Source organism: Aythya ferina, assembly GCF_964211825.1.
Source record: "Aythya ferina genome assembly, chromosome: 9".
NCBI classification, from domain to species: domain Eukaryota; kingdom Metazoa; phylum Chordata; class Aves; order Anseriformes; family Anatidae; genus Aythya; species Aythya ferina.
This window is the reverse complement of record NC_140305.1, coordinates 3,656,814-3,684,407: the sequence shown is the minus strand read 5'-3', so window position 1 is coordinate 3,684,407 and position 27,594 is coordinate 3,656,814. Positions and strand designations below refer to the sequence as shown.

General features: G+C 38.2%; 1 protein-coding gene and 1 long non-coding RNA gene across 4 annotated transcripts; both read left to right on the top strand.

Moving 5' to 3' along the window:
* The first annotated feature begins 3,767 nt into the window (after positions 1-3,767).
* Positions 3,768-6,284, top strand: LOC311441456. Its single transcript, XR_014695983.1, has 2 exons — positions 3,768-3,839; positions 4,316-6,284. It is a non-coding gene; the product is annotated as an uncharacterized lncRNA (long non-coding RNA).
* A 305-nt stretch (positions 6,285-6,589) lies between these two features.
* Positions 6,590-20,930, top strand: DIPK2A (divergent protein kinase domain 2A). 3 transcript variants are annotated; one of them, XM_084529601.1, is made up of 3 exons: positions 6,590-7,376; positions 15,233-15,536; positions 18,076-20,930. In XM_084529601.1, exons 1-3 carry the CDS (start codon positions 6,723-6,725, stop codon positions 18,405-18,407), a joined length of 1,290 nt encoding a protein of 429 aa, XP_084385727.1. In that variant the 5' UTR covers positions 6,590-6,722; the 3' UTR covers positions 18,408-20,930. The 3 variants fall into 3 exon arrangements, with proteins under 3 accessions (XP_084385727.1, XP_084385728.1, XP_084385729.1); XM_084529602.1 differs by having other exon boundaries at positions 7,329-7,469; XM_084529603.1 differs by lacking the exon at positions 6,590-7,376 and adding an exon at positions 14,284-14,803.
* The last annotated feature ends 6,664 nt before the right edge of the window (positions 20,931-27,594 follow it).

Genomic DNA, 27,594 nt, shown 5'->3' with positions numbered 1-27,594 from the left:
ACCAAAATACTGTGAAGCATTTTGCTTTTTTTTTTTTTAAATTATTTATTTATTTTTTTACTATTGTCTAATTTATATTCCTGAACCCATTTTTAAAAAGTCATAAGCCTTTCTGTCTCTTACACTCCTAATCCTTTGGTTTCCATTCACTATAAATGAATTAAAACAAATTCATTTTTTTTTTTTTCTTTTTCATCCCATCAATGGTTATTTTCTTTCTCTTTTTTTTTTTTTTTTTTTTTTCTTTAGATCTATGTTGTGATTAATGAATCCAAGCTTACTCATCTCTCTTGTTCTTCCCACTAAGATAAATCTGTAATTTGATCCATATGCCATTTTTTCCCCCATTTTTAGACTCCTGTTTCTATTTCTATAGGAGTACATCTTAATATTTGCATATTTTAAATATGCTACTGTATCTGTCCTATGCAAGAATAAACTATGCCCATGTATCACTTCTGAGATCCATTGTAAATATATTTCCAAATATACAAAATAAAACTGAGACAACTGCATGCTGAAAGTCATAAATGTACTGTGGATCACCATACACTTAAAAAAGGAAAATATTTCTATCGTTAATTTTCAGGTTTGACTGAAATCTTGTGTTGGATTCTACACATCCTTTCTATTGAAAGGATTCTACACGTCCTTTCATGCTGTTAGTCTCCCAAGTTTTCCCTGACCATCCCTGCTCTAACAATGGATGTGGTTCCGATCCCTATTCTTTCAAGATACAAATTCAACACTTTCCCCCTTTTTTAGTATCTTTGCCTGTTAACTTTCAGTGACTAGAAATTGTACTTAGTTGTCACTGAACACATGATTCAGTGGACTTTTCTTCAATTACTGAGTGTTTAAACCCATTTGTCTTTTTATTTTTTATTATTTTTATTATTTTGCTGTCCATTTTTTACTTATGACTTTTACTGCTCTGCTCCGTAAGCATCCCTATGAAAGCAAGCGTTGGAGCCCCTCAGCTTAAACTAAAGATCAAGCTTTTAAAATGAACATTTTGTAAACAGATTAATAATGGACCTATTGTCAAACAGCTGACCTGCCAACAACTTTCAAATATTTTTGTTTATTTCATGTCTGGAAACCAAATATAGTATGACTAAGTACCTTATTTTTTCCACATTAGAAAGGCAATGCCGTTTACAGGGTATGGACATTTAAGGACAAGTCTGCTGGGTCAAACCAAAATAGCCATTCCAGACCAGTATCCTGTCACTAACAGTATCCATGAAGTGGCTGCCTAGGAAGCAGGAATAAGGTGGACATATACTTTTCCCTAATATTTTCACAGACTCTGCACCTGAAAAATCCTTTTCAGCTTGGGGATTTCCAAAGTCAGCTATATTTTCTTTGTACTCAGCCTCAGTGTGCTTTTCTTCTATGAACCTGTCCAGTCTTCCTCAGAACCAATATAAACTTGGAGCATCCACAATATCTTTTGGCAAGGAGTTGCACAGCTCTATTACCTACTGCATTATTTATTTTACTGCTCTGAAACTGGATCCTGTTAGCTTCTTCTTTTTTGTTTTGTTTTGTTTTGTTATTATTGTTTCTCATAGTTCTTGCATTGTAAAAGATGATGAATAGCTGATATATGTCCAGCCTTTCCGTTATATTCACTATTTTGGAATTTTATCATATTCCTGCCTATATTTTGCTCAAATTGAATGGTCCTAGTTTACTTAATCAATCCTAGTAAGAAAGTTGTATTTTGATCACCCCTGAGCTCTTCTCTGAATCTTTTGAGTACTATATATATTTTTTTGATATATTAGATTAAGGAAGAATGAAGAACCAGGATTTGGATTCTTTTTTAAACCCTTTTCTACGCCAGTACTCTAATTCTATAATAACAACAGAGATTTCAGTCTGATTTGTAATCTCTGTATTTCATTTTACTCATCTTTAAAGCAGGGATAACATAAAATACTTCTCTCACAAGATTGTTAGGGAGATTAATGGGATTTTTTTTTACTCTTATTGATGTAAGGAACACTCTTTGTACTTCCACTACCTGCTGGACCAAGAGACAAACTGTTCTAGGAAGTGTCTAAATAGCACAGCAGAATGGCATAGCTCATATTTAGAGACATCTCTGAAAACATAAGATTTCAAGTGCAGTATAGACTGAAATTTTGCTATTAGAGTAAGGGACTTCTTGTTTTGTTTTGATTTTTAAGGAAAAGGCCCAGCATAACAGAAGCCCCCAAAACATATTTCTCCTGGAATGGGTGGCAGGGAAGGAAAGCTTCCTCATAATTATTGACTATAATTTCTATAAAAATAGCAAGTACTGTTAATAAATACATTTTCTGAAACTCAATTAAAAGATAGTCTTCTAATTTTTTGTATACAATGAAACAGTATAGACAGAACTTCATAGTGTTACCATTTGTGCAGTAATTTCTCAATTTCTCATTCTCAAAGTCATATTCAAGCTATGTCTTTAGCTAATCTTCAACAACTGTAAGAGTAAAACTGAAAGACTAGATAAGTCTAACCCATGGATTGGCTTCTCTTGATATTAGATGTGTAGCTTTGGAAATGTTTGTGTTAAACATTAAAATTGAAAGGAGAGACGTTGTCATTTTAAGTGTATTTTAATGTATATATGCAACAGCAATGAAAAGCAAGCAGCTGCTGTTGTGGATCACAGTTACCATAGCAATGCCTTCCCATAGTCACTCTGAGATTCATTTGTAATAATAGTGGCTTTCGTAAAGAAATATGCAAAAGTTGCCAACAGCATTCATGTAGTTTCTTGTATTACAGATTTTCACCATTTATAATAAGATAACTTCATTAACAGATGCACAGTCACCAATGAAAGAATGCGATTGATAAATTAGAGAGTTGTTTTTAGTTCTTTTCTTGCAATCTGAATAATTACTTGTAAAAGAATCCTTTGAAATCAGTGATATCAGGCCCAGGACAACACACTAAGAGTCCAAGCCCACGTCCAATCAGTAATCCATTAATTTTGTCTTATCGGGTTCATATGAACATATGTGACCTGACATATAAGACAATACAATCTGAGTACATTTCAGGAGTGCAACATTTTCATGACATGACAATTCTGATTTCTAAAAAGCAAAACTTGCAAATTGATCGTTCAGTGTTATACAGGAAGAAAAAAGTAATAATAATAAAAAAAACCCTCTCCACAGGCAAACCCGAAAATCCATGTTAAGCAATGATATACATTTAAACAAATGGCATTTATCAAGTGCTAGATAATGCACATAGAACTGCCTAAACAAAATCAAGCTACAGGTAAGTGTAGCAAAATTTCTGCACTGAAATAAAAGAATGTATGTGATTTGGAAATCTTTTATGGAAAACTGTGCTGTAAAGTCTGAAGATGAAAACACAAAATAATTCTTTGAGAGGCTTCAAAATTCCAATGAGAAACTAATTAAAACAGACTTCACACAATAACATAAACACTGCCACCTTATTGTTACAAAAAGAATTTCATACTGCATGAAATTAGAATAAAAACAGACGTTGACCTTCAAGGATAAAAATAATGATCACCTTTGATTTATACTTGAAAAGGTGAGGAAGGGAGAATCTAAAAATGCTTTTGCATATTTTGATATTCAAGTTTGGTGCTGTAATCAGCAAATGTGCAAATCATGATGATAAAGCACATTTGCTTGAAGTTGATTCAGCAAAATAACATAATGTTATTCAGCTGCTCAAAGCATATAATACTTAGCAATTAAAAGGAAAAAGAAATTGAGGAAAAATGCCAAACTGCTCAAGGCAAAAATTCTACAAAGCCAGTATATCTGTGTTATGTTGCTGCACATACAGTATGTTATGGGCATGAAATTCAAGTTAATTAAAGACTTGCTGATTATTTATAGAAAAAAGTAACGTTATCACTTATTTATCATTTTTGCTCGTAATCTAAGCAGGAATTAATATTGTATATAGACAATTAAAACACTGTTTTACCGGAATTGTTTACCAGTAAATGAAGGATACTACCTCCCAGTTCTCATGTAACAGATTAACCTACAACACCTTTTACGTGATATTTTTTCCAGAACTACATACTAATTTCATTTTGCTGTACAGTAAATGATACAACATAGTAAAAGAGTTTTTGAATCCACTGAAGGTAGAACACAGAACACAGGTTATGCTACGTATCCTCAGGCAGCTGTGAACAACCCTCTTGGTTGCTGAGAGAACTGAGATAGGTGGTTGGATGCACAAACAGATTACACAGCTTAACTGTATATCCAGATTTCTGCAAGTATGTTATGTTCTCTTTTCTCCCTAGAGACCAAATCTGAAAGATGTCTGAAGATATTGAATGTAGATTCTGTAGATATCATCCAATGTAATACTGCAAAATACTCAGAAATTTGAGGCATGCCCATTGCAGCCATTCCTGCGACATATGCTTCTGAACTCTGTATATGTGGTCAGTCTGATGCACAGCATGGAAATAAGTGAACTCTGATTATAAATGTGCAGAACTTGCACTAGTTGTTCTTTTGAGCACGTCTTTCAGACTTGCCTGGTTAAAGCTGCAGCTATCCCTATTTAGAAAGTGGCAAAATGATTATGTGACTGAATGTGGGAATGAGTCTAGTTTTAAAAAAAAAAAAAAGTCCACTTACATTCAAGGTCTATGCATAACTCCAACATGAGATTGTGATGGAAGGCATAAAAAAAAACATATATGGAACTAACAATAACAGGAAACTGTTAGAATGATGCTTCACAACACACAGCAAAACGAGACCTCACTGCTGATCTACTGCAAAGACCTGTGTGACTAAACTAACCTGCTGTGCATCAGAGATCTTCATGCACTTGCTCTGCACTGATGGTCTGCATTTTCATTCTAGTCACTGGAATCTTTGATGAATTACATTGTCATATATAATGAAGTCTTCACAGGAAAAGCACTGTAGTTTTTGAACTTAGTCAGAAGAAAGCAACTCTAGAAAAACAGAATTTGAAGTGCATGTATTATAGTGCATGATCTAGTTTGTTTTGCACTCCCCTGCACCTTGAAATGGATTCCCCTCCCCTCTTGAAATGGCTCATTCACAAATCATGCTTTTTAAATTACAAGCTCCATATATCATTCCCAAAGAATTATTTTTGTTATCAAGTGCTCTTCCTCCTTTGCTTTTCCTTAGTAACTCTGTCTCTACTTTACTTTTCAGCCTTAAGCAAAATATGTAAATCTGAATTACAGCCACACTGTATAAAAAGGCAGCCTCTACCTTCCTTAATCCCTCAGAAAGTATCCCAAGTATCCCCAAAGTCTCCTACAAATACCAACAAAACCAGAAATATTAGCAACTTTTATGTAGCTCAGAGCAATTATTTTATTTTTATTTTTTAAGCATCATCTTTATTTATGGATTTACAATGCAAAAGGCCTTAAGAGCACTACATTGTTGCTGGAAAAAAAAGTATTGGTTAAAGTATTTAATAGCTTCTTTGTATGTAAAATGATGTTTCCATCTAATAAAGACTAAACTGTTCTGTTAACATTCAGAAGAATCAAGCTGTTTCTCTATATCCAATTAAGAAAGTTTGTGAAATAAGAATCAAGTAAGCAATGTATAACTAAATGTAAATTCAATATATTTGTTTATATCTGGATTTCTTAGTGACTTAATAGACAAGTTCCAGTAAGTATTGGTAGATGAAAAAAACCACTACCAGCGTGTAAAGAAGGCTGACCATGTTTGTCTACTGAAATTGGAGTTTATATCCAGAAAAAAATCAGCTCAGCTTTCAGGATCAGTGTGTCCATGGTAAAGACCTGAGTTAGGGTAAACTGTATGTACGTATGTACGTGTACTAGTGACTGGGGAGCGCAGAAGACAGGCTGGCGCCCCCTTTTCAGCCACAGATCGGAGGACCCGGCCAGTCCCGGACTGCCGTGAGGAGTTTCGGGGCCCCGCGTCGTTCTGTGAGGAAGTGGCGGGGGGCAACGGCGGGCACCACCCCGCGCTGCCGTCCCTTCAGGGAGAGCCGTGGCCGAGCCGCCGCTGAGGGGCAGCGCCGAGCCGTGGTGCCGCCGTGACGGGCTGGGGACAGCGTCGTGACAGGCGGGACTGTGTCGTGACAGGCAGCGATGGAAACAGCGATTGCGGGAGCTGAGGGGGGGTCGCGTTAAGGGCCGCTGACGATCTCTGACCTCCCCACACCATGACCCGGAGAGCGGGTGGACGGCGGCTGCCAACGACATGGCGGCTACACCGCCCGCCCCTCCGCCCCATCTCCTGATGGGAGGTGGGTACCGCCCCGCCCCCCCCGAGCCCCGCCCCCGGGAAGAAGCGCGTACACCCCGCACGCGTCACGTGCAGCCAACTGCCGCGGCCGCCGCCGCTCTCCCTCCGAGGCCCCGCCCCCTCCGCGGCTGGGCGGGGCGAGGCGGCGGCGGAGGCGGCGGCGGCAGGAGGGGGTCCCTCAACGGCGGCGGCGCCGCGGCCCCTCCCCGTGGGCGTGCCCTGCCGTGGCGGCGGGCTGCTGGCGCCGCCCCCCGCGCCTTCCCCCCGCTGCCCTCCCCCGCCCGCCGTCCCCTCAGTAACTTGGCCGCCGCTCGTCGGGCGGGCGGGCGCTGAGGCGGCCAGTGCGGGTGCGGCGGGGCTGAGGGAAGGCGGGGGGGTAGGCGGGAGGGCCGGGGTCCGGCCCGGCTCGGCTCGGCTCGGGCCGGGACGATGCTGCGGCTGGTGTCGCTGAAGTTGGGGCGGCTGTACCGCTACGTGAAGCTGGCGGTGCTGGGCAGCCTGGCGGCGGCGCTGGTGCTGAACACGCACTCGCTGCTGGCCTCGCTGCAGCGCAACGAGCTGGCGGAGCGGCGCTTCCTGCAGCTCAATAAGTGCCCGGCCTGCTGGGGCACCAGCTGGTGCCGCAAGTTCCTCAACGGGCAGCTGCGGCTGGAGAGCTGGGGCCGCCTGCGGCTCCTCGACTTCTTCAACGTCAAGAACGTGTACTTCGCCCGCTACGGGGAGCCCCGCGAGGGCAGCCGCCGCGTCGTGCTCAAGCGCCTGGGCTCGGCGCAGGAGCTCGCCGACATCGACGCCAAGATCTGCCGCCGCGCCACCGGCAGGGGCCGCTGCGACCTCCCGCAGGCCCTGCACGCCACCGAGTTCGCCAGCCTCAACGGCGACGTGCGGCTGCTCACCCCCGACGCCGTGGAGGGCTGGTCCGACCTGGTGCACTGCCCCTCGCAGCGCCTGCTCGACCGCCTGGTGCGCCGCTACGCCGAGACCAAGGACTCGGGCAGCTTCCTGCTGCGCAACCTGAAGGACTCGGAGCGCATGCAGCTGCTCATCACGCTCGCCTTCAACCCCGAGCCGCTGGTGCTGCAGGTGGGTCCCCTCGGGGCGCCCCCCGCGGCCGTGCCCCCCGTGCCTCTGCGACCCCGGGCCCTTCCCCGGCCGGGGGGGGTCGCAGCCTAAAAGGTTGGTGCCTAAAAGGAGCCCCAAATCAGCGTGCCTTGTCTGCAGTGACACGTTTTATATCCTTTAAGGGGGCTGATGGCAAATTGGTAGGCAGATTTACAGTACGTTCTAAATTTCGGGGTTTATTCAGGTTTTTAATTTAAAAGCTTACAGTAGACCGCTGTCTTCTGTGGCACCGCTTGCTGCACCCCTCACACATCTCTTCACACCGGGCAGTGCTTCGCCAGGCTGTACATCTCAGTGCCCAATGCCGCTGGGGTAACTACAAGCGTGTTGAGTGTAAGTTTGGGTTCAGCATTGTTCTGTTTAGCTACAGAGCCGTCCTCGCTTCTATCCAATTCTTTTGTTCAAAAGAGTATTTGCAAATGCATGTGAGAGCATCACTGCATGATTGCAGTCATGAACATCTGCTGTTTCTCTAGGGAGAAGGCCAAGAAATTTCCAGTGCCCAAATTTCTACTGCTGTGGGCTTTGACCTCCAGCAGATCCACCTATCGATTTATTTCTAGACAGTGTATTTATGAACTATACTAATTTAAAAACATTTTTGGCTAGCGTGCCTTCAGCCTTCTACGCACTGCTCTTGGGGCTTGTTTGCAAAGTTCCCAGCTGACTTCTCAGCAGACCTGGGGGTACAGAGTGTCGCTTCTGTTCTGCTCTAATGTTGCTCCAGAGCACTGTGAATAAGGAAACTCCACATAAATGAGAATACTAGAATTTCTTTGCTTTGCTGAGTATATTTGGAAACTTCTTGAGAATCGGTTTGTTTTGGCTGTGGTTCATACAGCTTACGGTTTAGGTTTTGAACACGTGTTCCAGAATACTGAGTGTATATCTAGGTGGCTTCAAAATTGCTCTGTATGTTTCTCCCAAATTTGTTGGGATATTGCAGCCTTTAGGGACAAAGCTTGTGGCAGAGTGACATTGCTTATTGTTGCGGGGCGCCTGAAAGGAAGCAGGCAGCACTGGCTGATTCCTGTCAGCTCTTTGATAAGTTGTGGATGAGCCCTGAGGCTTTCAGGCAAATTTGTTGAAGTGATGAAAGTCTTTGGACGCAGAACTTAACAAGGGCTTTGCCCATCAGAGCAGGTCAGATTGGCGGGAAGGAAGGCAGCTTTTACTGATCTGCAGTGTAGTCAAATTCTGGCATCTCTAATCGAATCAAAAGTGTTTTGCAGAGTATTGGAAATTGGGATGAATAAACATAGCTTGGAAAGCATTTTGAGGGAACTTCAGACCAGCTTTGTGCATTGCAGAACTTGTAAAGTTAATGTGTTCTCCAGAAGAGTGTTTGGAAACTTCGCTAATGGGTAATGAAGGCTTGAATGTCTTCCCTTGATTGGGAATGACATACCTTACCTATGTGACCTGAATTAATTTTCCGCACTTATGTAACACAGCACTCCTTTCTCAGCCTCTACCAGACGGATATGTAAGGGATGGATAATTCTCTGTTATGCAGCTTTATAAGATGCGAGATACTGTCTGAGAGGAGAAGTTACTGTTCAGAAGTGATAACTGGCTACTGATGCTTGCTTGTGCTTGTACACAAGATACGTGAAGCATCTTAAGGTATGTGCCCTCGCCATACTGCAGGAAATATATTGTTGTGCAAATGAGACCTGGAGGCTTCTTCTAAAAATTAGCTGTTTCTAAGAATGGAAGCCTGCATGATGTCACATGAAGAATCAGACTTTAATTACAAGGAAAAAAAAAATAATAAAATTGGTGTATTTAATTGGTGCTTCTCTTTGGTACCAGTAAGTACAAGGAAAAATACTGCCATTTTTTTGCTGTGAGCTTTTTGTGAAGCACTGCTGTGACTTTTAAACGGTTGTGAATGGAAGTTTTGATTTAGACGTGGACATAACTTCTAAACTCTTGGTGCTCGGTGCATTAAAGTTCTGTGTCAATCAATGCATAGGCGCAACCAAGTATAAGTAGACAGTGAATTTAAAGCCTGGTATTTGGCTGAAAAAGTCACTTTAATCATCTACCAGAACTAGTAACATGGATTTTTATTGAAGATTAGGATTTTACCTTGAAGCCTGTTTGGAATATGGATAGTCCTAAAGTGGTGGTGCTTACAAAATTCATATGGTCACAAAAGCTTTTCCTCTAGTAAGTTTTCAGGTGGGGCTTTAACCTCACCTGGTATGATAGCATGGTATTTTTCTGTTACAAGGCTATGAACAGTAGTAACAAAAAAAAGAAGGCAAATCAAAAAACAGTTTGGTATAAATTACTGCAATCCTAATTCAGTAGTGGTATTTTAATAGCTTTCCTGTTAACATTCGTTATCCACACTTGTTAAACAGTTCCATAAGTGTATGCAGTGAAGAATTCAACCTGTTTTGGCATCTTACTTCATGAAGTAAATGGAAGGACAGCTGCATTTTTATTTGGTACAGTTTATATCTTTTCTGTGTGTTAAAGTATCATTTTTACTTTGTAAAATCTCACCAAACTAGTTAGTACTTACGTCCTTCCACATTTTTAATCTGAATTCACTTTGGAATCAAACAACCTACATGCGAGGGTTTTATTCTTTATCTATCTATCTATCTGTATTTTAAGTTCAACATGTAGGTGCTTAAGATTTAACTTCGGGCAAGTTTGGGGTTTTCCTTCCTGTTTCAAATAATCCTCTCGTACAGTAAAGGCAACTACTTCTTAGTATATTTGTGTTGCTTTCAAAGGAAAGTCTACACAAACTTTGCTGTTAAAAGTAATATTGTAAAAAGTAAAATAAGTAATTTTAAAAAGTAAAATAAGTAATGTATAAAGTAAAATAAGTAATATTGTTGTCTTTGTTTCCAGCTATAGAAGGTGGTTGTGAATTATAGCCAGAGTGCATTAATGCAGCCTTTTCTCCAACTGTAGCTTTTATCAAGGTTGTGTTTTCTCTGCAGAATCTCTATTATGAGAATCTGTAAAGGAATAATAGTGAATGTATTTATTACATATGTAATCTACAAGTCTCAAAGACAATTATTTTTCCAGCTCTAATAACAATTCCAAGACCTATATGGAAAATAACTGTATTTCTGCATTGCATACATTGTGTAATTCATTGCTCTGCTCTCAGATGTACATTAAGGTGTCTAAATACTTAAGCTTAATAGCTTAATTCTTTCAGCTTCTGATCATCACTTATTCCTTGTGTACAGACCAGCTGTATCTCTGTTCCGGGTATTGTAGCTCTCCATGAATAGTCTGTTGCCACATAACATTCTTCTGATTTCTCTGTCATCATTATTTTATTTTTTTACTACTTTTTGTTCCAGTAAGATCAATAATTGGCATCTGACAAACAGTAAAATATGAACTGTGTGAAGTATTAGTTTAACCAAGTGTTTTAGAGAATTACTTTTCTGATCTGTACCTAACTCAGTATGAGTTATTTCCTCAAGCCATACATAACTCAGTAAGAAATGAATTCTTCTTGCCTTGGGTTTCTTGTTTATTTATTTATTTTATCATGCAGCAGTTCTAGCAGTAGGCTTTCTGTAGCTCTAGTCTAAATACAGTGGTAGAATGCCATTCAGTTTTAGTGCTTGGTGCCTTTTAAGCTTTCTCCATGATTCAATTTTGGTGTTTCTGACCGATAATTGTTATGTTAAATACCAAATAGAGGTTTCAGGGCACTTACCCACACTACCTTGTGTGTCCTATATGGACTTGTAGGACTTGATTTGGTTCCCAGCTCATAGAGATACCAGGTAGTACTTAGAGGAAAGTCTTCAACATTTGGATATACTGAAATCTGATTTGTATGAAAAAGTTTAAAACCTGGTTGCCTGAGACCAGTTGCTACTTAGTTACTTAGTTGTTACTTGTTATAGTTGATTTGATTATTTTTTTTTTTTTATCACTTGCCATTTCCTATATTATTCAAATTTAAAAATCCATTGAAGCATGCACATGTGCCCTCGCACACATCACACCTGCATACCAAACACTGAAATGCCAGTATTGTCCATTTGTTTCTAGTATATCTATGTAGGGGGGAAGCTGTGGTTTATTTCCCTGCAGTATGGAAGTGAGGCTTTGTTTTAGTCTCCCACATTTTGCAAATTTCCTTCAGAAAAAAGGGCAGGCCATCTCTGCTACCAGTTCTTTGCAGTGATGCATTCCAGACTCATCACTGATGAGAAATAGATAGTGATCATTGTCTGTTGCAAACTTACTCTGAACAAACTTGTATGGGCTACAAAATAGTGTGAATGGTTAACAGCCACTCACAACATTCAATTTTCTTCACTAAGATTCTTGCATTAAATCTTCTTGCATTCATCCCTTTCCTTGAAGAAAGGACATTTTCTACTGAAACTATGAAATATACCGTTTACAGTTCAAGTGTGTTCAGCTTGATCATTGAGCATCTTCTGAGAGGGTTTAGATGTAGGATTGTCTGTGTGGTTTTGTTCCATGGTATGTAAATTAAGCCAGTAACTGGTAGAAATGTGCGAAAATTGAAGTCGGGTAAATGAAAGGAACCTGGTTTCAATGGGATTACTAATATTTCAGTGAAACAAAATGTGCTCTTCACTGTGTGCCTGCATGTATAGGCTATCTGTCTATATAGCCTATGCAAACACAGCAGGTGCACGAATGCTCAACTTCTATGGGAATTTCAGAAATATTAAATAATTTGGTATAGTTGAGAATGAAATGGTTTTCATCACACTTGCATTCACAAATACATTAAACCTTCTAAATATAATATATAATACATTATGTATTATATATTATGCCTAATGTATAATATGATACATTAGATCTTCTAAAAAGGATCAGTTCAGATCTGACAAAAGAAAACATCTGTTTCTAGAGTATGCTTTTTAACTTCCTCTACATCTGAAAAGTTTCCCAGTAAAATCTGCTCTCCTAGCCTGCGTGGCTCTGGAGCTGGACTTATTTGCCTTGGTGACCAATGCAGCCTTTCTTCTGTTTGCACTGCAGAATCAACAGTGCTCTGTGAGAATTAACTCTTTTCCTTTTGAGGAAGAGCATCTTATTTAAATTGTACTTGCTGTGCCAGCTTGTGCCTGGGCAGACAGAGATTAGTAAGATGAGTTTAGCAAATGTGTTGTGGAGAGGTAGTTCTGCCATCAAGCCTTTAGAGGCATGACAAGTTGCAAGCAGTCTCCTTTGTGTGTTGCATATTTGCATATATTTTTTTACCTTTCATCATATTTAAGGAGTAGTTCTTTGTGGTTTTAACATGGAACTCAACTTTATATAAATATTGGTAGTGACATCTTCTAGAGTAGTTTTGAAAATGAAAAGTTTTTTGAGATGATACAGTGGAACAATAGCTCAAAGATGCCAATTGTCATGAGCTGTGCTGTTTTTTTTCCTTTGGATTTGACTATTAAGGTGAATTATATGCTTGATTATGATAAACTATTATTCTTTCACGTGTCTAATTGCAAGCGTTTCTGTGTTACTGCAAGCTACAATAGGCCTTACCAGCTTTAAGCTGCTCAGTTTTTCCTGCACGATCTAGTTCACAGCTCTGAGTGTTCAAAACCAGTGGCAGACTTGTCTGTCTTCTCATGTTTAGACAGATGGAAGTCAGGAAGACAAATGCATTAATAGTGTGTTTTATGCTTGGGTGAAATGATAAATTCATCCTATTAATTCTCAATATTTCTTCCAAGACTGAGACTACAGCATATCTTTTTTTTTTTTTTTTTTAAAAAAAAGACCTAAGTGTGGTATTATTCCTTAGGAACAAAGTGTCCTTTGTCCCTCTGACAGGGTTTGTTTAGGGTTTTAAGGCTTGCTTGCTGAGACATCTTGTAGCTACTCTATTTAGGGCACCAAAAGTACTTTTTGGTGTACGTGACTCTGGGAACACAGTCACAGGAGTTCTGTTGTATTAATTGTTTTCCATCTTTCTGTTAGACGATTATCCATATTGCTTATTGAATAAAGATGATAATTTTAATGAGGGAAAACTTACATAGTTGTAGCTTTTCTTGTACATTACTTTATTTTAAACACTTAAAAGCGTAATTGTCCATGGTTTTCATGACATTTGTGTGTATATTCACAGAGAAAATCCTAGTGGGTGTATCAGAATTGCAGATTCATTTATCAGATGGATTTTTCTGACTGTGAGCAAGAAGATAATTTTGATCTTAAGTGTCAAATACAAAGTTGTAACTCTTCAAATAGCATATTGAAGTACAAAATGATCTGATCAAATATTTATGCTACTAATATTTTGAGAATTAAAATAAGAACTATGTTGTCCATTACTGTACAGAAGCGTGGGATTTTAGGCTGGTATCTCTTAAGCTTTTTTGTTTCTAAAAGCAGTTTGTTTGTGGAAACCATGTTTAACAACCATACAATTTTGCGTTCGTGTCTTAGTAGCTTTCAAAATTGAAATATATTTAAAAAAAAAATCATCCTGTTAAGTTAGTTGTAATTTTAATCAGAAAAATACTTTCAAAATAGTGAAAAACGTTAAAAAGACGAGACCCGCGCTTCAGTTGATATTATTGTCAAATTCACCGAGTGAGTGTAAAACTGCTGAATAGGGCACTTGAACATATTTTTATCCCCTTATTCGGCTGCTGGCTTGGGTAATGAAGTGTAGATGTGGCTGTTACATGCCAGTTGGAAGGGAGCCAGCACAAAGATGTTGTTTATACATGTGCAGATGTTGGCAGGATTCCCTGTACTCCTCTTGTCAAAAGATCTTTTTATTGCCACGGTGTTATAAATATATCTGTGTAACAGAACGGTATGGGGATACTTTGCTGGTACTGTTTGGGAGGTTTGCTTCTAAACAAACAAAACTGATCCAAGAATTTCTTGTTCGAAATGAAATTTGGTATACTCAATGCAGGAAGTGTAATAGATGTGTTCGGAGGTAAGTGTGCCTTGGTGACTGACACTGTGTGTTTAAATTCAGTTTAAGCCATTACATAAATCCCTGCTGATGATGAAAAGGAGCGGTCCTGTTAGCTCTTCCTGTCCCCTGCACCTGGCTGTGGAGGCCTCCCTCTGTCCCCTTTCCAGCAGCAACACGATGTGATGGGTGCTACCTCTGGCTGTTGGTCCAGCTGAGCATCAGCCCGGCAAGCACCAGCTGTGCTGCCCTCCTGGTGGCACACAAGAGAAGATGGAAATAGATGTGTCTGATGGACTGGGAGGAACATATACCCCTTCCTTTACCGTGGGAGCATGGCCTTGGTTGTGTTCACCTGCTTGTGTTTGGGAGGAGAGGCAAACAGAGTGGGACTGGAATACAGGAAATGAGAGGGGTGGAAGACAAAAGGAGTAGGGTGGTCCAAAATCATACCTAAATACAAAGAGTAGGTATTGTTGCTGTAGCACTTTGATTTGTTGCACTAAGGTGTGCTAAAATGGAGCAAAAACAACTTTTCAGGCAGTGTACTTGTTTTAGTGCGGTAGATATGTATAAAGCACCAGTAAATAAACATAGTTGATGGAAGAGTGTGCATCTGTGTATGTACGTAACGTATGTGACAAGCTCAACACATGTATTTTACCTCAGGTCCTCACGCCCTCGTCTTCAGTAGTCCATCAATGCATTTTGCACACATAAATATATTTTGTGTTGTTTTTCTTTCCCTTCCAAACTTAGAGGTATGTGGAAATTATTTTTTGCTAGTATTGATGTACGTTTACAGGTGTTTCTCTCTAAATTCTATTGAACAACCTGTTCAAGTACAAGCTGTTCTGTATTAATGAAAACTTTAAATGTTTATTTTTATTTCTAGAGTTTTCCGTCTGATGAGGGGTGGCCGTTTGCAAAGTACTTAGGAGCATGTGGAAGAATGGTGGCTGTCAATTATGTTGGAGAAGAGCTGTGGAGTTACTTCCATGCACCCTGGGAGAAACGAGTGGATCTGGCCTGGCAATTAATTGAAATAGCTGAGCAGCTGACAAATAATGACTTTGAATTTGCACTCTACCTCCTTGATGTCAGCTTTGACAACTTTGCAGTTGGACCAAGAGACGGGAAAGTGATTATTGTGGATGCAGAAAATGTTCTGGTAGCAGACAAAAGGTTAATCAGACAGAGTAAGTCTTCTCTTACTTCGCCTCTGTGTCTCTTGCTTCTTTCTCTGTGAGCACTGTATAAAAAGTATGTGTAGGTGCTAAAAAAACAAACAAACAAAAACCAAACAAAACATTTTGTTGGCTTCACAAGTAAAATATTAGTTAACAGACTAATTAGTTTTCTTCTAAAATTACACTACTAATTAGCTTGACCAATTTGTCAAATTTATGAAGCTCTGATTTTACCTGAATTTGATTTACATGTCCTGTTAATCTCTGTAATCTTGTTTAAATGTCTCTGTGGGTGGGGGTGGGAGGAGAAGTTCAGGACAGACTTAGGCAATCAGATGGATGGATAGATAGACAGATGGGCTGGCTGGCCGACTTGCCTGCCTCAGCTGAAATAGGGTCCTTTTGGCTTTTCCGATGCCTGTAAGAAGGAAGTCTTGGCATTCTGTTTGCTGATAGCAAGACAGTCTTGCTGCCTTTTTTCCAGTAGTTGCCTAGCCTGCCTCTATTTCAACTTTTCACATAGGTGCTCTGTAATAACGGAATTGAAGGGTTGGATAACTTTAGTTTTTAGTGCTGCTTCCATGTAGGAATAGCGAGAACTTGTTCATCTTTCTGCTGACTATAAATGCAGTAGTAGAGATCTTTTGATGAAGTGGCATTACATGAGTTTTTACTCCTTTTGAGCTTATAAGGAAAACTTTACAAACCTAAGGGCTGGAGACATTAAATGTGAAATCCGAGATTCTGCAGGATTTTATGGCAGTAAGCCAAGCGATTCCACTTTGCTTTGGGTGGATGGATTTTTTTTTTTTTCAAGCCTTGCAAATATACGTCATATGCTGTGCTACTAAATTAATTTTAATCTAAGCTCCCTGAAGATGTGCAAGTATAACACCACCAACAACAAAAAAAAGGATACATAGTTATAGAGAAGTGTGTAGATAGAAAATATACTGAATTATATGAATTTACCAAGAAAAACTTTTTATGTACTGGATATTTATTATGTTTACTTCATTTGCGCGTCTATGAATATTGAACTTTCACTTTTTTCCAACTTCTTAAAATAATATTAAGTAGGACTTAATCTTTCTAGCATGTCTGAATTGCTCAGTCACAGATGACCAAATGAACTATTAAAAATCTGATGCATGCATGGAATAGTAGCAATTAGCATCTTGTATAAGCTGAATGCTGGAAGTGTCTTACATCTGTTGTCTAGTTCTCAGACTAATTTGGCTCTAACTAGGGTTTTGCTGCATCAGTTGTAATCTAGCAATCAGAAAACAAAACAAATGACAAGGAATTTCTCAGTTGTCATATAAGCTTGACATTTAATGCTGATTTCGTTAATCTCCTGAGAAGTTTGATTAATCAATCTGTTTGGAATGATTAATGTGCCTATTTAGATACTTGAATACGCGCACACTGTCCAGTTGCACTGTACAGTAATAACTAATTTCACTTCATGTGGTAGATTGTATCTGAGTCTGCTTAAGCCTTTTTCCAATTTCTCCTGCAATGCTGACCTTTTCTTCATTTTAGGCATGCTGTTCATTGCACGAGTTTTACATGGTATTTTCATAGCTTAGCAATTATTCCTCGGTTTCTTTTTTTTCAACACTGACTTTCAGTGCACATGAGTGAGTATAGTAATAGCTCAGAGTCTACCAAGCACCGGGGAAGTTTTTCTTTGTATATCACAGTGCTCAAAGAGATCTACAAAACTAGGGGATGTTAGTAGTTAGCACTTAAAAGGCACATCTGTAGTTACCGCTTACCTGTTGTTACCGAGATAATTCCAGTGAATCTCATTTTCAGTTAAAGCAAACTTTATGATAAGACCACTAGTTGTACCTTCAAATTTTTATACTTTTAAAAAATATATGTAAAGAAATGTCTCTGCATGTTCATAAATGCTGTTTTGATTTTTGAAGAAAAAAGTAAAAATGAATAGTTTATATGTAATAAGTAAGCTTTTGTATACACAGTTTTTAGTTACTACTGTGTCTAAAGTAAGAGACTGGACCTTTATGTCAATTAATTTGCAGTGTTTGTTTTTTTTTCTTTTGTGGTTTGGTAGACCACTTGCCAATGTTATAGTTCCTAGGCATCTGGAGAAACCAAATCTAACTGTTGCTAAAATAAATCATGTTGCTTGCTTGTTTTTTCTCTCAACTCCAGCTGCAAATCATTCTCTTGTAGTTGTTTGTGCTACATTTTTCCTTCTGGGTATGTACATGAATTTGGATTTCTTCTGTTTTATTTGCTATTTTTTTGTTCTTTTCTCTTTAGTTATTTATTTTATTTTCTTTCTGGCCTTTATTTTTGTAGTGATAGAACCATTTCAGCAGATGGGCATATCAAACTGTCAGGTGAAATCTTGGGAACTGGAACATTTAAGAGTGCCTTTAAACAGAGCTGGTTTATAGCTTAAATAGCACTAGTTTTCTGTGTATCAAGCTGCTGATTATATTCAGATGCAGATATGCTCTTTTCTCCTCTTGCTTTTTTTTTTTTTTTTAAACTGTCATCTTATATTTCACAGATAAACCTGAAAACTGGGATGTATGGTATGAAAGCAAATTTGATGACTGTGACAAAGAAGCTTGTCTGTCCTTCTCAAAAGAGATTCTTTGTGCTCGTGTCACTGTGGACCACAATTATTATGCTATTTGTCAGAACCTTTTATCAAGACATGCCACGTGGCGTGGCACTTCTGGAGGACTACTTCATGACCCCCCTGCTGAGATTGCCAAAGATGGCCGCCTTGAAGCCTTGCTGGATGAGTGTGCCAACCCAAAGAAGCGATACGGCAGATTCCAAGCTGCAAAAGAACTGCGTGAATACCTTGCACAACTCAGTAACAATGTGAGGTAGTCCACAGGGAAAACTTCTTGCAACACTGGCTAAAACACTATTGCAAAGACTCATAGAAGATGAAGTCTTGAACTTACGTGTTCAAAAGAGAAAATAAAGAAGTGAAACTAGTTTATCAGTTTTCTAAGTACCATAAAAATAAGATTTTATGGTATTATAATGTTCCTTTGGAAACAAACAAGGTACTTACTGAATCAAAACTTGAGCTACTATTGACTCTTCTCCTTAGCTATTTACAAGGGAGTTGGTCAAAAATGACTGTGATAGCTTAATTGACAGCTTGTGTGTCAAAGGGTACTTTACATAAAACTGCATTGGTATCACAGTTTTGTGAAGCTAATGTTCTTACTTGGAGAGTCAAGTTAGAGTGATGGTCTGTTTTAAAGGCCTTTTTCATGACATCATAGTCTCACTTTTGTGTTTGTTTAAACACCTTGAAGTGGCATTTACTTACAGGTAAATATAGCTGTCTGCATTGTTTCAAATTTAACAGGCTTTCATGTTAATGCTGTGCAGTACATTCCTACAGTGAGTGCAGGATTCCCATGTTTACTGTCTAATTTTAGGGGGTTTTACACTGTATTTAACTATGCTTAGATATTGTGTGTGTTTTTTTTTTTAAGGTCATCATAAACTCAAATGTTATTTGAATTCATTCATATTGAATTCATTTGATGTCTTTTGTAGTTCTACTATTGGAGATAAGACTTAAAAAATTTTGTACAATAATTACATTATCCGTCATGCCAGTACACACACGACTGTTCAGCAGGAAATTGCAGTATGAGCAAACTCTCATTTAATAGAGATTATTTGAGAATTAAGGAGAGACTAAGATAAAAAGTTCTGTATGAATTTAAATTGGGGATAGGAGCTTGATTAAAAAAAAAATTCACTACTCCAGTGTAGTTGAGCATTAACCAAAGAAAATGGTTTTGTTTACTAGTTCCTAAATTAAGTGAAGAAAAAAATACTGTGCTGTAGTGAAGCTAATAATTCTCAGAATTCAAATTTCATTGGTGGTTGCTTACTGTTTGCAGAACTTATAAAGATATGCTCTTATACTAGGAGAAAACCCTAATTTGAATAAAAGTGTTGAAGACTGGCAACTTGTTTTTGCATCATTACCAACTCTGCTGAATTAAAGTCTAGTCAAGTTTACTGAATATTCATATTTTAGTTTACCAGCTAAAATGATTAAACACTATACACTCCAGACACCTTCTTCTTGAACAAAGTTTGACTATTCCCAATACAGTTAAAACTGACTTACTGAGGTCTGTGTAAATCTGAATGTCTTCTGATAAATAACATTTTATTAAAAACCTCAGTTACTGTTACAAGATCTCACTTCAAAGCTTACTTCTCAATTATTTAACTACTAAAATGCTTCATTTTCCTCAAGTCTTACTCATAAAACAATGCTCTAAGGAAATGTATGCATATTATTTCTGGTAACAATAATGAAGAAAGCTAACATTTCTTAAATGTGTGCATAAAACAATATTTCACTCAAACTAAAGATTCTGAGTAAGATAGTGTGTATGCTAATTTCAAGAGCCAAGTCTATGCAGTTCATACTGCATCAGAAGACTGATGGAAACTGTTGCTTTACCAAATTGTTGCAAGTGCAAGGTGAGGAAAATAGCAAGCTCGTGGCTCCTTCTCAAAAAGTGCAGCCATATAAAGATGTGGTGTGACTTTGATTTCTTAGATGACTATATTAAGGATATTTTAGACTTCTAAATTCTCATTTCATCATCTTTGCATATATAGTTTAATGTGCACCAGCTATTGTTTTCTGAATTTGGAGGATTAAGGCAAGGCAAGTTTAAATTTTCAGTTCTACGCTCCCCTTGTTTGAGAACTGTCCTACATACTTGCTCTGGCATATGCTGTCAGAGAATGTTTGTGTGATTTTTTAGTCATAAAATCTACTTATTTAAGAAACTAGAATAAAGCTAGGTAATGCTACCCTACCATAAAAGCCTTGACTTATTACTAAAATTGATATATTTTTTTTTTTAACCATCCAGCACATTTCCCAATGAGCGAGTGGAGTATGATTGTTAAAGTTTTAGAAAAAACAAACACTGCCAGTTCTCGTTACTACTTGAGGCGTTTCTGTAGCTGCCAGAATGTCCCATCACATCTGCTTTGGGGTTCAGTTCCCTCAGAAACAAGTTACTAAAGCCAATTGTAAAAGGAATTTGGAATTTTAAAAAATACTACAGGGAAAACACGGAGAGCAATAAATCTTGGTCAGTTTGCACCTATCAGATATTTATTGTATGATAACAATTTATATTTTTAGTCATTGCCCATTATTATTAATGAACATGGTGAACTATTTTTGAATGAGATGTTTGGGGTTTGTATGTGCATTACAATTGTCCTTTTGTACTGTACGTTACTGTTTGATTGGAATATTTTATCAAAACTGTCTCCCTGTGCCTTTATATTACAAGAAAGTTGTTTCTGCAACTTCTAATGATATTAATAAATAATACTTTAAGAATCTCATCTAATTTATTTATTTTCTGATGTCATTTGTTTAAGATTGACTTAGTCCAGGCTGTGTTAAAAGATACATTGAACTGTTATTGTAAGTACTCCATAGTCAACAGTGACAGCAGCAAGGAACATTATTCTTCCCCTCCTTCTTTAAAATATAATATCAGAATCATAAGTGATCTCTCAGGTCTCTCAGGAATCTTTTCCTATTTGAGCTTATCAGACGTAGGACTCATTTTCTTGAAAAAAAAAATATGATTAAACCATACCTTCCAGTTTTATGAACTGAAAGATTAAATATTTTTAAATTGAACAAATTGGTGTCTTCCCTCTTTGAGGAGTTTATTTTTCCATGTATTTGGAGTGGTTCATATTGCTAGTACCATGGTCCTCCAAGTAAAATATTTTAGTGGTTTGTATGTGTATATATATGTATGTATGCATAATTCCTGATGTTTCTTATTTTCTCTGGATTTTTCAGAAAGCATTTGCATTTGAAATTAACACCTGCAGTGATACCAGAGCATGACTTTTTGAGCCTATAAATAATAGGAAGTGTCATAATCACTTCAAGTTTTGATTTTGGTTGTGTTTCTGTTGCCTCAACTTACATCTTCAGGAACTGCAAATATGCAAATGAAAACTTGTAAACGTTTCAGCTACCTCAGAAATCAAGATTAAGCCTTAAGAGGAAACTGACATGAGCAACAGCTGCATCTTTTCAACAGTTTCTGTGGTACAGTTTGATCCTGCTTGCCTTGAACTTCAAGACATGCTCCTTTCTTAGCAGATACTTCTGCATCATCTGATACACTCTTATGAGACCATTCAGATATGTTAAACTTCATGTACTACTTTGATTTATCACAAAGACTGTCTTGAACGCAGTTGATATGACCAGTTTACTCAGTAGTAGTGTTGCTGTTAATTTTACTTTAAATGTCAGCAAGCTTTTTGTTTGCCATTTCCTTACTTTCTGATCACATTCAAAGCTACACAAGCAGCTTAAATAGACCTTTATATAGTTCTAGCTTAATTTTGAGGTGTTTTCAAGATACCTACTTTTTCTGTGCTGATGTCTTCTTTCTTTTTAAACATATCTCTCCAGATTTGGCTGGGTATTTCTAAACATCACATCCTTTTTATGTTTCTACTGACTTTTATGAACGTTTCATTGTTCTACCAGGCGAAAATCAGTGGTAGGCTGAGCTGTACTGCACACCGTGGTAGAGAGCTTTTGCTGGATGCAGAAGAGCCCTGTGGCTGCTGGATGCCTTGATAAAGCCTGCAGGGGTTGGGAGGACAACGAAGAAGCCGTTCTTTTGGCAGCAGATTAGGCTGTTGTTGCCGCTCTTGAAGTATGGAAACATACCTGTTTCGTGTGCTTAAGAGCTAGACAGGTATAAGAACCTTGAGTAAGGCACAGTTGCCACAAATACTGACTTGCATGTTCAGGCCAGAGCAGGAAAGTTCTGACTTTAAAAGTATGTGGCTGTTTTCTACAGTTGGTGCATTAACTCCTGTCTTCTGACAACAGTCCCCTGACAACAGAAGTGTGGAAGCAGAATGTACTTCAAAGGAAAATATCCAGTTTAATATACAGCTTATGTTCAGATAAGATTAAAAAAAGGCTTTTTTTTTTTTTTTTCTAGGTCAGGATTTCAAAGAGCCCATCTTTTAGTCAAATTTTCATAGTGTCTTTCTGTTTTGAACATAGTGCTTTTGTTCATGCTTAACGTTTACCACAGATTCTAGCTTTTAACGTTACTAATGGACACTTGGTGTATCCATTTAATGTATCCTTGGTATAATCATAGCTAAGCCAAACAGAAGCCATTTATCTTTTTTAAAGAAATTAGGTTTTCAATGTTTAGTGAAGTATCTTTTTTTTTTTCCCTTTTTTTTTTCTTCTTTTTTTTTTTTTTTTTTTTAAACATATGTCTGAAAATTCTCAAAATTAAGCACCTGATTTCATTGCTGCTAGCTGTTACTGCAACTTAATTTTGACCTGGAAGTTCTCACCTTCTGTGGTTGCTCAGGCTGGAGTGAGAATGCTTGTAAAACCTAGCTATGCAACATGTGCATACATATATCACTGGGTCACCTGGATCTTAATAGAAAATAGTCTTTTCTTAGAATATATTTTTAAATTATTTTTATTATTATTTTGTGGGGATTTGACATTTTACTATATTAAAAACTTCTATTACTATTGCAAATTAACTCACAGTTTCAATGTGGGAAGAGGGGCCCAACTGCATCAGGAGAGAACAGAAGTAAATGAGGAGTGAGGAAATGATAAAATCACAATAATACTTTGAACTTGCTGACTTCTGGGCCACACTGTAGGAATTTAGTTACCAATAACGAGCTGAATTATTCCACTTCCTGTAGAATATCAAGAGCAATTGTAGTAATTTATTTAGGTGCACTGATTGTAGAGATAGTTGAGCTTAATGTGCTCATGCTTGTTTTACCAAGGCTAAATTTGTAGCTCTGGTGGAAAGCAGGTATAGTTGTTAATGACTTCTAAGAACTGTTGTCTTTTAGGGATCTCTTTCAGTCAACATGCAACACTCTCAGTGAACAAGGGGAATATTTGGACAGTGAATGCAGAAAGTGACGTGAATATGGCAAAGCACGCTTCAGCTTTTAGTTTAGAAACTCATCTTGCATGGTTGCCAAGTTCTAACATGGTGCATTAATCAATAAGCTTATTTTTAAAAAAAGTGTTTTTCTCTTTTAATATTTTTCTGTTATTTAAAAGTTGTACATGTGACCATATGGCTACTGTCCCCTCATCAGTTTTAGAGGGAAGATGGAAAAACGTGAGTCTTTCTCAGACTGCAGCCTTATGTTCTCTGACTTGCTGTTGGCTGTGTGTAGTTTGGGGTTTTTTGTTTGCTTGGTTTTTGTTTGGTGGTGGCACTTTGTTTAAAAACTTCCTGGTTTACAAAGCAGAATTTGGGAGACAAGTTACAGTTTAACAGCTGTGTATCCCTTCAGCTATTCACCTTTCAATCCCTCTCAGCTGTACATATTGTTAGAGTGCTCCATAGCCTATTTTGCAGATTCCATTACAATATTTTTCTAATTACTTCCCATACTGTTTTTTTTTTTTTTTTTTCCTTTTCTTTCCCCAAATATTATACAAAACTTTATAGAGTTTCTGTTGACACCTTTGTTAGAAGAGCTGGTATTATTTCTCTGCAAGTAGTAAAATTATACAAATGATATTATTTTTTTAAATCCTATTAGCATCATTATTAAACACAATCATAGTATAAATAGATTGAATTTGCATTGTATTACCATTGTATTTTTTTCCCCCTGTATAATGAATTGGCAATCGAAACACTGGATTCGCGTCATCTCATTCCCCACTCCTTTCAGGTAGGTGGTAATTAGGTAAAAAAGGAAACTGCCTAGTGGAAGCATGCTAGTATTCGGGGTTTAAAACATGACAATCTGGGCTATGCTATATAAGTATGGACCAATACCTAGTTATATAGGGCTTTATATACTTGCTAGGGTATACACCTGCCCCATTACCAAATGCATACATTATTAGAAAACACTTTCTGGTTATGTAGAAACTCTTTGCTTCTGGAAACAGCTGTCTGCATTTATTAATGCTTATCATGTGTGTGTGACTGTATTATCCAGACACCTGACAATGAAGTACAGTTGGAAGAAACCAGCCATCTTGCGAGGCCTTTGTGACTGGGACAGGAAGGTCGTGTGCTCCCTAGTACCGGGCAGCAGTGGGGGGAGCTGAGTGGCAGGCTGCACTGCTGCCAAGGACTCTGCATCGTCACTGTATGCATCTCTGAGGTCATGCTGCAGCCTAAATTTGGCCTTGTTCTGTGGACTGAACATCTTTTGATGTGTTTGCTCTGTTACCATTTTGAACTTGTACATCTCTGTCAGGGCTTGGAAGGCATTTGGTGTGCAAATGGCTAGGGGCTTCTGCCTTAGTTTGCTCTACAAGGAAGCTGGTTTACACGCACCAACACTGCTCTGCAAAGCAAACCAACACCTGGAAGTGGGAAGCCGACTGAGAGACTCACTTTGAACCCACTTTTTGTCCAAACCAAAATGTTTATGTAAACTCAAAGCCTAACAGATGAGTTCTCACTAGGCAGAATGAGGACGCTGCACTGACTGTATTGCCTGAGATCTGAAGTTTAAGCGTAATCTAGCTATTATTTTTTTACATGTATCATTATGCAAATTATGTATCTTTATACAGAAGTGTATACATATATATACAAATTTTACTTAAATATGTAAAAGTGAAATTTGTATATACCTACACATGCATATACGTACATATATTTAGCTTAAGCTACTATTGCAAAATTCTGACTGAGCTCCCAAGTTCTCAGCAAAGACTGATGTTTTACTTAATGAATTTATTTGACTTGTGAAAAGTCTGAAAAGCCACTTCCCTGCTTTGTCGTCCTTGTCTAAGTCACTTTGATCAGCAGATCTGATGCAAGTACCTAAAACCTGATCTTGTACTGCTCTTTAATCTATAGCCAGCTATTTGGAACAGACTAATGGCCTTCGTGTTTTTATTTTAAGTAAAACTGTGAACAAGTTTTTGATTTCTGATGTCATAACTCAGATTATATACCACTGTTTCTCTTCTCTCTTCTCTCTTCTCTTCTCCCTCACTGATAAGAAACAGACTATTGATTATTTTGGCATTTAGGTTGGTATTTGTTGCCCCAGTTTGGAATAACAGTCTTTTAGATGCTGTGTTTTGTCCATACCAGAAGAGAAGAATCGCAACTATGCCTTGTAGGTGTTCCATGATCCTCAACGGAGACGATCCTATGGATTCTGAAATGCACCTACAAATACCCCATCCATCTCTTTTCATTCACCATGTGGGGAATTAAGGCAGATGAAATTTCTTTTAGTGCCTGAGTTCTGAGAGGCATGAGAATATTCCTTCATGACAGTGAAACTGTAACCCCCCCTTATATCCTAGTGAAAATGAGAAAATAAATTCATAGAGATGATTTTTATTTTATCTTTTTCGTTCATTATTTCAGACTTGTCTGTAGTTTATCTGATTAGTTTTCATGAGACTTGTCTAATTAAACTACATTTATATTGATAAAATCTTTAAAAAGACACAGAATTTTTAATTAGTACTTTCTAAATTAGATTTAAAAAAAAAGTTTTTGATGTGATGTATTTCTATTAATGAATAATAATTGCAAACACTTTTGCAAAGTGTAACCACATTTGTATATTATGGGTGTTTGTAGACACTTCTACCAGATTTGATCTAGCATTTTATTTTGCACATCTTTACCTGCCCACCAAAAACGTCACTTGCTTCAGACTTGGATTTACACAGGAGATATTTTCTCTTCTGTTATCCCTAGAACTGATGTGTGGTATGGATACTATCAAAGTTCCCCTTGTTCTCTCCTAGCTGGAGTAATACCTGTCTCTAGCAGTCCTCTTTATTAGTAGATTATCAGAACTTCTCCATTATACAAGCAAACAAAAATGTATTAGAGTGCTTAGGTAAAATTACACTAGCCTCAAAATGAAGTGTATCTGTGAATTAAAAGTAACTGTGACTGCAAGCTACAGCTACATTAACAGCTTCCATGGACACATTGTCAGCAACCTCATTTTTAGCAAATCTTAGAGGATCCCAAAGAGGCTCATGTGCTAGGTGATGTGGTGAGGTATCACTTCACCAGACTTTGAGTACAACCAAGCAAAGGCCAAGAAATGCAAAACAGTGGTTTGAGGAGTGAAACAAAGGGTGGTATTGCTGTATAGGGGAGGCAAGCACAACTTAGGTGGGTGGAACATCATAAATCACGTGGGAATTTAGCTGGTACACATTTTTTTCTTGTTGAAAAATAGAAACGGTGTGACTGGGATTTGTGTCAGCTGCACGAGGATTTGTGTCAGCTGCACGGGGGCATTCCTGTAGGCAGGGCAGCACTTGGCAGTGCTGTAACGTGGCCTTGGCTCAGCAGCAGGGAAGCCTTCATCACCGGCTCTCTGGATTCCTCGCTCACCTGCATTTACTGCTGTTCCTGTGAGTTGTCAAAGCCCCAGCCATGGAAAAGCTTGTATCAAAGCCACAGGCAATACTATTGATTAATTAACTGCTGCTGTATGGCAAATCACTGGGGTATGTTTCACGTGTGACATGGGGTTCTGCCAGCATTCACACAGCTCCCACATACAAGGTACAGTGGTACCATACCATGCCACACCTGTGTGACACTATGACCAAGACAAGCAGAGCGATCGAGCGTCGTGGAAAGGAAAGAAAAGAAATATATGCATATCACAAATCAAAAATAGTTTTGTTGTCATTTGGTTTTGTAATTAAGAAGACACAGAGCAGATATTTTATAGATGTGGGATGAAATCAGGAAACAGAAATTGATAACTTTGTTAGAGGGACATGGTTTTCATCTTAGAGATTCTTAGAGAATACATAAAAATTAATTGCAAGTTGTTAAAACTTGCTTTCTCTGTTGCTAATTAGGCCTAGGCTCGATGCAGAGCAGTTGCTAGTGCCTTGCAGGTAACAAAGTGTTTGTAGCTTAAACCCTGATCCAGATATGCTTTTGTAGTACTGTTTGAATAAGTGTATATTGTCTTTGGTTTGGTGTACAGTGCACGA